This window comes from Trifolium pratense, linkage group LG5, assembly GCF_020283565.1.
Source record: "Trifolium pratense cultivar HEN17-A07 linkage group LG5, ARS_RC_1.1, whole genome shotgun sequence".
Lineage (NCBI taxonomy): Eukaryota > Viridiplantae > Streptophyta > Magnoliopsida > Fabales > Fabaceae > Trifolium > Trifolium pratense.
In genome coordinates, this window is record NC_060063.1 from 6,451,815 (window position 1) to 6,462,602 (window position 10,788).

Here is a 10,788-nt window from a genome sequence, read left to right on the forward strand (position 1 = left end):
AAGAAGCTACATTACGAATTGAGTTAAACTTGTGAGGACGATAATTACTTTTCCCTTTACAACTCGATTTTATGAGGTTTAATTAAACTCATATTCTTAGAAATGGGTGTTAGACTTAACTCAATCATAAAAAATCGGCTTGTAAAGTGAGAATTGCCCACACATATTCAGGTCATCTCGCAACTGATGTGAGACTTCTTTAACACACCCTCTCACGTCCAACACTATTGAGCTTGGAGCGTGAATATAAACGGTGGGTGACCCGATAGCGGAAATCTGATAGCAAGTGGTCGTGCAAATCGTGGAAGAGGCTCTGATATCAAGTTGGCCAGGACAAGAGTTTATAAGTAAGAGACAATCCCTACCTTACAAGCCGGTTTTGTAAGGATAAGTTAGACCAACACCCAATTCTAAGATGGTATCAGAGCCTCTCCAAGATCAATTTGCCCACCCGCTATCAGGTCACCCACCATTTATATCCACGCACCAAGTCCAATGGTGTTGAGCGTGAAAGAGTGTATTAAGAAGCCCCACATCGGATGTGAGTTGGCCTGGACAAAAGTTTACAAATAAGAGACAATCTTCACTTTACAAACCGGTTTTATAAGGATGAGTTAAGTTCAATAAGACATATCCGTCATATATGTTATTATTCATTCTAGGGTTAAATAGATTTAAGAAAAAGCATGCTTATTATTAATGGAATTAAATGAAAGCATGATAGTATATGATACAATAGATTTAAGAACCATGAAACTCCCCCCCACCCATGTGTTTGTCCCTATATATATTGGACACACATATTGCAAAGTAAAAAAGTGCTCAATGTAAATACTTTGATTCCTAGCTTGTTATGATAAAGGTTATTCATGTTAGTGTTAGAATTTTTCATGAGAAGGTCTTAAAGGAGAATCTGTTCTTCTAAAATTGTGTCTTAGTGTTTTTGATAATTCTTTCTTATATAAAAAAGTTCTCAACATAAAATCAAATATTCTATCGAGAAAGAAAGAAGTGTTGGAGACAAAGTCACAATTCACAAAAATGATCTGGTGTTTCAAAATGAAAAGTTCTGAGCCCAAGCCGTTTCACAAGGTAACAAGGTTTGTCATAAAGGCCCTTTTAATAAAATATATTGATTGATATATGCAATAATATGACTAATACTTTTAATTAATATTTTAAAATTTTAAATTAACTAGTAAGTACTACTCTGTCCTAAAATATAAGAGAAAATTGGTCAAAGAAAGTTGATGAATTTGGTTAAAAATTTGGACTAGATACATCAACTTTGGTTGACCAATTTTCTCTTATATTTTGGGACGGAGTATTTCTTTGTAATCTTTTGTCAAACAATTAAGATAATACTGTATTCACTTGTACATGTTACAAGAATTGAAAATTTCAAGAAATCTATACTCATGTTAGGGTAATTCTTTTATACACATGTTTTATTCATCTTTACACGTAGTAACCAATTGTTCTTAAAGTACTGTTTAACATTTTTCATAATCTAAATACATTAATTATTTAATATTAATCGAATAGTCTACATGCACGATGTATATACCATGAAATGTTATAAACCTTCATGTGATTTATTTCTTTATGTGTGTGTGTGTTGAATTTAGAAAGATGAATACCAACTATATATTTTGCATTTTTATTTTTGTAGCTCAAAACAACTATTACACTTGATGATAACATCGATGAGAACAAAAAAAACAAACTAAAAAAATACCTCAACCGTTGGAGTGAGAAGAAATTAGGTAAAATTAAATTTCCATTTATATTTTGTTGTGTGTACAAATACTTTGTCTATAATTTTGTTATATTTCTAATTAACCATATTTACTTATTTTACATGTTTCAGGAAGAATAGATGAGATCACTGATGTTGACCATAAGAACATAGTAGTGATTGGAATATATGATAAAGAAGAATTAAAAGCAACCATTAAAAAGATAATTGGTGTTCCACGCATAATTATTGTTGAAAAACTAGGATGAACAAAAAATAGTTGAATTCTGACCTTAGTTGGAAGAATTTTTTTCTTTTAACATGTTATCCAAATTCCTTACTATTAAACTAAATCTAATGACTTTAGTTGGAAGAATTTATGTAACACTTCTATTATTTTTGAGAACTAGTTAATTATATAGTATACTTCTACTATCAGGTTTCCACTATCAGACCACTTACCGTTTATAAGTGATGAGCAATTTTCACCTTATAAGTCAGTTTTATAGTGTTGAGTTAACCCAATACCTTATCGATTATAAGGTTGATGGTTTTCACCTTTTTGACACCATTAACTTCTAATTTTTACAATAACTGAAAAATTATAAGGTTAATCACCTGCAATTACTTAGTTAATTTAAAAAATTGATTATTGTATATAAGAAAATTAAATAATTAGCTAAAAATGGTAAAGATGTTAAAAAAATAGTCATCAATTAACATAATTAAGGAAATTGATTTAGTTAATCAGGTGGATTAGAGAACTTGATTAACCGTTCTCATGAGCGTAGCTCAATTGACAGAGACATTGCAAATTATTGCAGGAACCAGAGTTCGAACTCTGATACTCTCACTTAATCATCTTAAAAAATTGAAATTTTAACCACTAGACTACTTGGAAAAAAAAATGAAAGAAATCGATTAACCAAGTGCAAAGCCATATTTAAGTTAATCGTTATCGTTATTAGATAAGGTATTTATAGTACACACAACAATATATCACAATTTGAACCTACACTTTTGTATAGTGTGAATCAACTCCTTACCGACTAACCTTCATCGACAATAAATAGATTAACCTCGCCACATAAATCTTGAAATGCAAAAAAATTTCCATTATAAAAGGACATAATTTTTTACTAGTAATAAATTATATATGAAATTGAAATTAAATTTACCTACATTGCTGTTTATGAAATTTTTTAAATGAAATAATATTAGAGAGCATATTTTTCAACTTTTTTGAGTTCAAACTAGGTTTAAGAACACCATAATTCTCAATTTTCAAATCATTGCATACTCTATGCTTTCCACCTTGTAATTCTGAAGAACACCATCCTCCAAAAGAAAATTGTGTTTGATTTCTTCTCAAAAGCTCTCTATCAATTTTATCAAGCACAATATCATTTCTTTTAAATTTTCTTGCAAATGGTCGATTACTCAAAACCATTTTCCTATAATCTTTGAGTGTTAATGATCTTGGATGTTGTTTTGGTGGATTATCCCAAGTAATGTAATGTAAATCACTATTAGCTGTTGTATTTTTGTAGTCTTTGGAATTGCATATAACTGTTTGGAAGTATCCTTCTGGAGATGACACAAAATTTGTGTAGTATAAGAGGAGAATTCTTGGTAGATTTTCCCAACCTATAATGCAATATTCAGAAAAAGATCTTGATAGCATTGTCCATGCTGAACCTGAATTTTTTAATAAAAATAACAAGTTAATGAATGATTAGAAGTTCAAACTTGTAAAAAATAAAGTTCATATGTAATATAATTATGGGTAAAATAATGTTTGTTAGCGAGTTTTAATTTATTCTCCTGTAATTTTTTTGTTCGATTATCTCTTGTATGTAATATCAAGATTCAGTCTTTTTAGCCTCACATGAAATATGGTGGCTTAAGATTCCTCACAAATGATGACGTGACATGCTTCACGAGGGGGTAAACTAAAATTCACCGTTGGATTGAAAGTTTATATCATATAGATCATTTTTGTCAAACTTCGGACAAATCCAAAATCATTTGATATGTTATTGCGACACATAAAGATTAACAGCATATATATATATATATATATATATATATATATATATATAATGAAAAAAGTGAGCAAGAGTACAAGTAGTACTAGATCTAGACCCACTAATGAGGATAAGTACAAAAGGTACTCAACCACGCACGGCACAACAAGGTGGATGTTATTGTACATTATCAACCACGGTACAACAAGATAACAAGAGTTAATCGGAAGCGTAACGGTACAGCAAGTTGAAAACATAAAAAACCTATTTATTATCTAAAAAACTTGAGAATCTGATTATTACTTAAAAAAATTTAAAAAATTGACCGTTATAAATTCGAAATTCAAAACCCCTAAATGTATTTGGTTACTATTTGACTTCATAAATCAATGGCGGCTGAGAATCTATTGAAAAATATATATATACACACTGCAGAGAATCTTTATCCTTGTCTACTTGTCCTAATCTAATTTTTTTCATATAAAATAAAGTAATCCGTCCGACCCAAAATATAAAGAAAAATTGGTCAACCAAAGTTCAGGGACGGATCTAGAAATCAATGAGACGGGGGGCCGAATGGGCTGATTTTTTTTTTTTTAATAACAAACAATACATATAAAATAAAATCACTATAGTTTTTTTTTACAAACATTGTAGCACCTAAAACAAAATAAAATTTTGTGATAAAATAAAGGAAAATGTTAACATGTTAAAAGTCGGTTATGGTAATTTTGACTAAAAAATCGTGTAATCAATTTCTTAAAATTACAAAAAAAAAATATGCTCTTATCAATACAAAATTTCTATATTTAAATTCATTATCATTAGCAAAACTCTAAAATAGAATAGACAGACATATAGTATTAGATTAGATATTGTATAAAAAGAAGTAGCTAGGAAATATGATGTGTCGTTAGCAACCCATAGACATTAAATGATCATCTATTTGAACCACTAGTACACAAAAAGACAACAACTAAAACACTCAATCTCTCCATTCACTTATAGGATATAATATACACATATATAACATAGTATACATATTTAGGGAGGGGTTGGAGCCCCTGCTCGCCCCCCCTCCAGTCCGTCCCTGCCAAAGTTGTTGTATTTAGTCCAAATTTTTAACCAAATACATTAACTTTCTTTCACCAATTTTCTCTTATATTTTAGTATAGTGGAAGTATATATGTATGAAAATGAAATATATATAAACCCAACAGACCAAAAATAAATATTAACCTCGAAGGATGAAAAATATTGGAAAACTCTAACGAATACTCTGTTTGGATTCAGAACATCACATGCTATAGATAAGTCATTTAATGATTAAAATACAACATGAGAAAGGTAAATTACAAATGCATGGGCCATGAAGAAAAGTAATATATGCATATAGAACAAAATAGCATAATCTAAAGATTAAAGGAAGAAGTAAATGACACCTGTGTAAAGTTTAAAAGCTGTTGGGAGACTCCTCTGCTTTGTTACTTGCCAAATATCTGATTTTTTGTTGCTATAAAGTGCTGGATCTATAAATATTGGTTTTCCTCTCTTATTGCTGAAAAATATGAGTGAAAAATATTAGAATTTTGAGTATAAAAGTCATAAAAAATTGAGTTAATCACAAATTTTGTTTCTAAAATTGTAAGCAATAGTTATTTGTTAGATTAATAAACTTTTATTATTAAGTTTAGTGCAAGAGATTAGTGTTTAGTGCATGCCAATGTTGGAAACTCGAAAGTATTGAGTTTAATTTTTTTTTTTAAGTAGTCTAGTGGCTATAATTTCACTTTTTAAAGTGAATAAATAGGAGTACCAGAATTTTGTCAAAAAAAAAAAACAAAGTAGGAGTACCAGAGTTTAAACCCCGATTTCTACAATAACATGCAATATTCCTGCCAACTGAGCTATGTTCATGTGAACGTACAGAGTTTAATTCTTAATAATAATAATAATAATAATAATAAATTTTTAAAATGATTTATAAGATTAAAAATAATCCATTGCATTAGTTCCTTGAAATAATTTTTGAGACTAATTATTGAGCTACCTAATAGATAATCAAAATTTTCCAATTTCATATATTATTTAATAATTTAGTAAAGTTTTGAGAATTTAGACTAATATATTTAAATTATATAATTTAGAGACTAAATTAGTAATTGAATGAAAGAAAAATATTGTAATAGAACAATCACACTTACAACTTCCAGCCCAAATGACTGCTATGGTGAATGAAATTAAGATGTTTTGGAACCCCAGAAAAGGCATGAATCAGATCTGAAAATTGGAAAATTTCATAATTAATTTACATTAAGTCAAATAAGAATAACATATATATATATATATATATACTTCCCACTGTTTTAGAGATAAGTAAAAAAAAAAATCACTTTTCAAATTAATTTTATAATTAATGAATATAATCTATAATATAGACTAGATTTATTAATTATTTAATTAATCTGAAAAGTTGTGTTTTACTTATATTTGAAATCAGAGAATGTATAATAGGAATTTTTTGATGATTTTATAAAAAATATAAATAAAGAAATTTGAATAATCCAATTGATATCATATAATTAAACAAACATTAATTAAAGGCCACTCACCATACCATCTTGTGTTACCAAAGGATAATCAGAAGCACTAAGATTAATAAACCAATCCCATTGACAATTCCTAAGAAGAATTGCCATAGCATGAAGAGTTGTAGAAAGCATAGTTGGACCTCTATATGTAACAAAATTACTTTTTTTTATAATCCAAACATTTCCTACTTCACCAAAAACAGCTTCATTAGTCACATAATCAATCACATCTCTATGATCTTTTTTTGGAGCACCATGATCCATATGAATTAAATAATAATTTCCTGGATGATACAAAGCCTTCAATAATCTTTTGATCTTGGTAGCATCTCCTTTTGAACCTGAAATTAAGTATGCAAAACTAATTGGATATTTTTTGTTGGTATTTGAGATGTTTAATGTTTTGTTAATTTGATTTGGAGGACTATAGTTTGAGGTAATTATTGGTATGGTTAATTTGGTTGGAATGTAAAGAACAAAGAATAATGTTGAGGTTAGGATTGAGGAAATAATGAAAATTTTGATACCCATTTGAGAGATGATTGTAAAGAAATTAAATTTGGAAATGGGAGAGGAAGTTAGAAGAAAATATATTAGAGAGAGGTTGAGTAGTGAAGAAGGTAGTTTTTGTTTGTTTTTGAACACATGTGAAGAAGGTAGTTAAATGCTTTAATAAAGGGACTTAATTGGAGAGTGAAAATTTTGAAGTGTGTGGTTTACTTCATTTTTAGATTCTTTTCTTTTGAAACAAGGACTCTCCATATGTCATTAAATTGTTTGATAAGATATGTAGATTCCATCATAACAAGTACTTAGTAGTTACTAGTAGTTCTATCACATGAATTCATGTACTATAGAAATCGATTATCTGCTGTAACTGTGTGACACAATTCATAATCTCAAGTATTGATAGATCTAAATTAATAATAGTTGTGATTATTTAAATTTGATTTAGTGAATGTGTACTAGAAATTGTTCGACCTCAAATTAATGGTCGAAATATACGAACAGTGAGAAAATTCAATTTTCTTAAGGAAATACAGCGGAAAAGTTGTTCAAGATGGATACCATATTTGCTTTGATACCATGTTAAGAAACATGACATCCATGAAAACGTAGAGAGAAAAGTTAGAAAACTTGTATGGATGGTAATGAGTAAAATTACAATGAATAAGAAAATTAGGTACAGATGACTTATTTATAGGGTAACTAACTAGACTAACTAATTAGTAACTAGTGTAACTAACTATATCTCTGATAATTATTATCGGGGGAAATTTAGATTCCATCATCTATAGATATGGATCCTTTACTGCGGTTTCTCTCTTGCAGGTCTGCTCAAATCTAAGTCATTACTCTTAGAGGCATAATAGATAGATAGCAAGGGGCGGTGCTAGAGATGATCCAATTCCACTCAAGAATATAAGCCACTTTAATAAAGTAAAATAAAAAGTCTCAACTTAGATGTCAATGAAATATATTAATGTTGTGTTTTCATTTTATTATTTTTATCAAATAGTCTGATAGCTATAATTTCACCTTTAAGATAAATAAGTGGAGTGTCTGAAATTCGAACTTCAACTATTACATATAAAAATTGATGTTCCTACCAACTGAGATAATCTAACGAGAATTTAATATTGTGTTTATTTACTTCTTACTATTTATTACTTTCTTGTTTCAATTGCCCCATATTCTATGTCTCATTTCTCATGCTGTTAATAAAGAGTAATAAAGAGTAAATTATTTTCCATACAAAATCAACTATTTTTTAATTTGTGTGTCATTTTTCTAAAGTGACATACTCCTTCCGTCTTAAAATATAAGAAAAAATTGATCAAAAAAAATTAATGTTTGGTTAAAAATTTGGATTAAATACACCAACTTTGTTTGACAAATTTTTCTTTATATTTTGAAATATAAGGAGTATATTTTAAGACGGAGATAATTTATAATCTTCTCACATAAATTATCCGGTGATATGTTAATTTTATTGTAACATTTTTCAATTATCTAACTTATTATGTTATACATTATACATTTATTGCCTTGTGTTATTATTTTTAAGTGTCTTTATCATAGAGCAAGCCTTTCAAAAAGAGGTTAGGGACTCCCCTTTCGGATGTAACAAAGAAATCTGTAAAGTAAAGAACAATTTCTTATTTTTTTAGCTGTGTAGTTTAATTACAATAATAACCCTTCATTTTGATGCATTTTCTCATGTGGGTTGCAATTACCAATCAGCAAGTGTATGGCCAAAATTGGAAAATTTTCTGATCAGTTTAATATGTTACATCAAACTAGCTCATGCTCATGAAAAGCAATGTAAGAACTACTACCAAACTTTACCAAAATCATGTTCTTTAATTAATCTTAATTGTATACCTAATTTTAGTTCCCAAGTCTTTATAAGCCTTTTTACAAGGGTAAGGTTGTTGCATTGTGACCGGTTCAAATCTATGGACAATCTCCCTACTTTAAGAGTATAAAATTGTTAAAGTTCAAATGTGAAGTCTAACACGGATAAGGTATAAAATTTTGGAGTTTAAGGCAAAAAAATTTAAAGAAATTTGATATTATATAAATTATTAATTTTTAGTCTATGATGTTAACTCAATTGATAGGGACATTTTATTATATGTGTATGGGTTGTAGTTCGAATCCTGATCATCCATTTTATCGACCTTGAGGGTGAAATTTCTAGACACTAAACTACTTGATAAAAAAATAAATAATTAAAGTGCAAATTTGATTCAAAAAAACTTTTAAACTGCAAAATTATTTATCAAAGTTTTATATTCAATAAACTTTAACATTTCAAACTTAATAGATAAGTTTGCTAATTGTTAAATCTATCTATGTATTCGGTGAGAACTGATAACTACTGTGAGAAACGAGAACTATTAATAATAATCATCAGATTTAATTGACGCATATAATTAAAATCCGCTCACTCACTTAAAACCTCACATGATTCTATACGAGAATATTAGAAAATCCTGCTAATTAATTGCAGTTCACTTCAAAAGAGAGATTTTAAGTGAGTGAGCAGATTTTAATCTCACGCGTTAATTAAATTTGATGGTTATTATTAATATATAGTTTCCGTTTCTCATAGTAATTACCAATTCTCACCGGATAATATATATATATATATATATATATATATATATATATATATATATATATATATATATATATATATATATATATATATATATATATATATATATAGATTATACAGGGAGGGATCAAATTACACCGGTGTAACATTTGAGTAATGTTACACCTCAAATGTTACACCGCTCAATTACGCTTTAACGAATAAATTTGACAAAATCATGAGACTAAAAATTAATATATTATATAATAGAGAAGTGTTATGAATATTAATTAAAGAAAATATGACAAAATTAATATATTATTAATTTTAAATGAGATAATTCACACTTAATTGATTTTTTCTCATTCTCATTAGTTAAATACGACTAAATCATGCATTTCAATATAACAACTATATGCCCATCAATATATCTTGGTAAAAAAAAATATCTCTCTCTTTTTTTTTCCACGCATTAAATATGAATTTTTTTATTTATTTTTAAATTTGACTATTTCAATCATGCATGTCATATGAGATTGAATATTATATATGATTAAAATACAAAGTGATTATATATTTTAACCTCAATTGTTTTATTTTTTTTTACGAAACCCCTATTATATATATTATGTATCTTTTTTAAATAATTGCATAAAATTTTGCTATATTATATTATTTTATCAACATATAATTAATTGCCTAATTTTTTTGTTTCTCACTTGTTTTCATCTATTCATTTTGTATTGTTTCATTGTTCTTTTCTCTTTTTTTTCGCACACATGCATAAAAATAGTAGACATTAATTGAAAAACATGAGTACTAAAAATTTTTATTTGTCTAACTCGTAATGTACCCATCCGTTCCTCCGTCCCTTTTATAAGCAAATATTTCTCTTTAAAGGAACATCAAGTAACAAATCGAACCGGCACACTTCAAAAAAGTATACCGGTATGTAAAATTACATTTACTCTCTCAATTTCGGCAAACTCACATCGGAACACTTTCTTTGAGTAGGGTAAAGAATGAATTTTTTTTTTTTTTTTTTACAATTTTACATTATATATGAGGGTATATTTGTCATTTTTCAAGTCCAATTGTTGGGGTAGAGTGAAAATTGTTGGGTAGAATTTTTTTTTTTCCAATAGATATTTTGTTTGGTTAATGTTATACCTTGAGTTTCTTAATCCATGCAAAGAAAGAGGCATTTATAATAATTAAATGGTCCCTATATACTTTATTTATCCTTGAAAACGTGTACGTTACTTGTGTCTTTTAGAAGAAGTTCAGATCTTATTGGTAAGCAAGCAGTGTTTGAGTTGTTCACTTTAA

The 10,788-nt window shown here is 27.9% G+C and overlaps 1 protein-coding gene across 1 annotated transcript; it reads right to left on the minus strand.

The window, feature by feature from the left end:
* Positions 1-2,649: 2,649 nt before the first annotated feature.
* On the minus strand, positions 2,650-7,000 carry LOC123884581 (beta-glucuronosyltransferase GlcAT14A-like). The gene is made up of 4 exons (XM_045933706.1): positions 6,383-7,000; positions 5,970-6,045; positions 5,208-5,323; positions 2,650-3,436 (listed from the first exon to the last, which is right to left on the minus strand). The coding sequence occupies exons 1-4, from the start codon at positions 6,885-6,887 to the stop codon at positions 2,913-2,915; spliced, it is 1,221 nt and encodes a 406-aa protein (XP_045789662.1). The 5' UTR covers positions 6,888-7,000; the 3' UTR covers positions 2,650-2,912.
* Positions 7,001-10,788: the final 3,788 nt, after the last annotated feature.

Excerpts from the sequence above, each read along its gene's own strand:
- LOC123884581 (XM_045933706.1), bottom strand. The coding sequence starts at position 6,887 with ATGGGTATCAAAATTTTCATTATTTCCTCAATCCTAACCTCAACATTA. Across the intron at positions 5,324-5,969 it reads AGTCATTTGGGCTGGAAGTT|CAATAAGAGAGGAAAACCAA; the intron begins GTAAGTGTGATT and ends CATATTTTTCAG. Across the intron at positions 3,437-5,207 it reads AGCTTTTAAACTTTACACAG|GTTCAGCATGGACAATGCTA; the intron begins GTGTCATTTACT and ends TAAAAAATTCAG.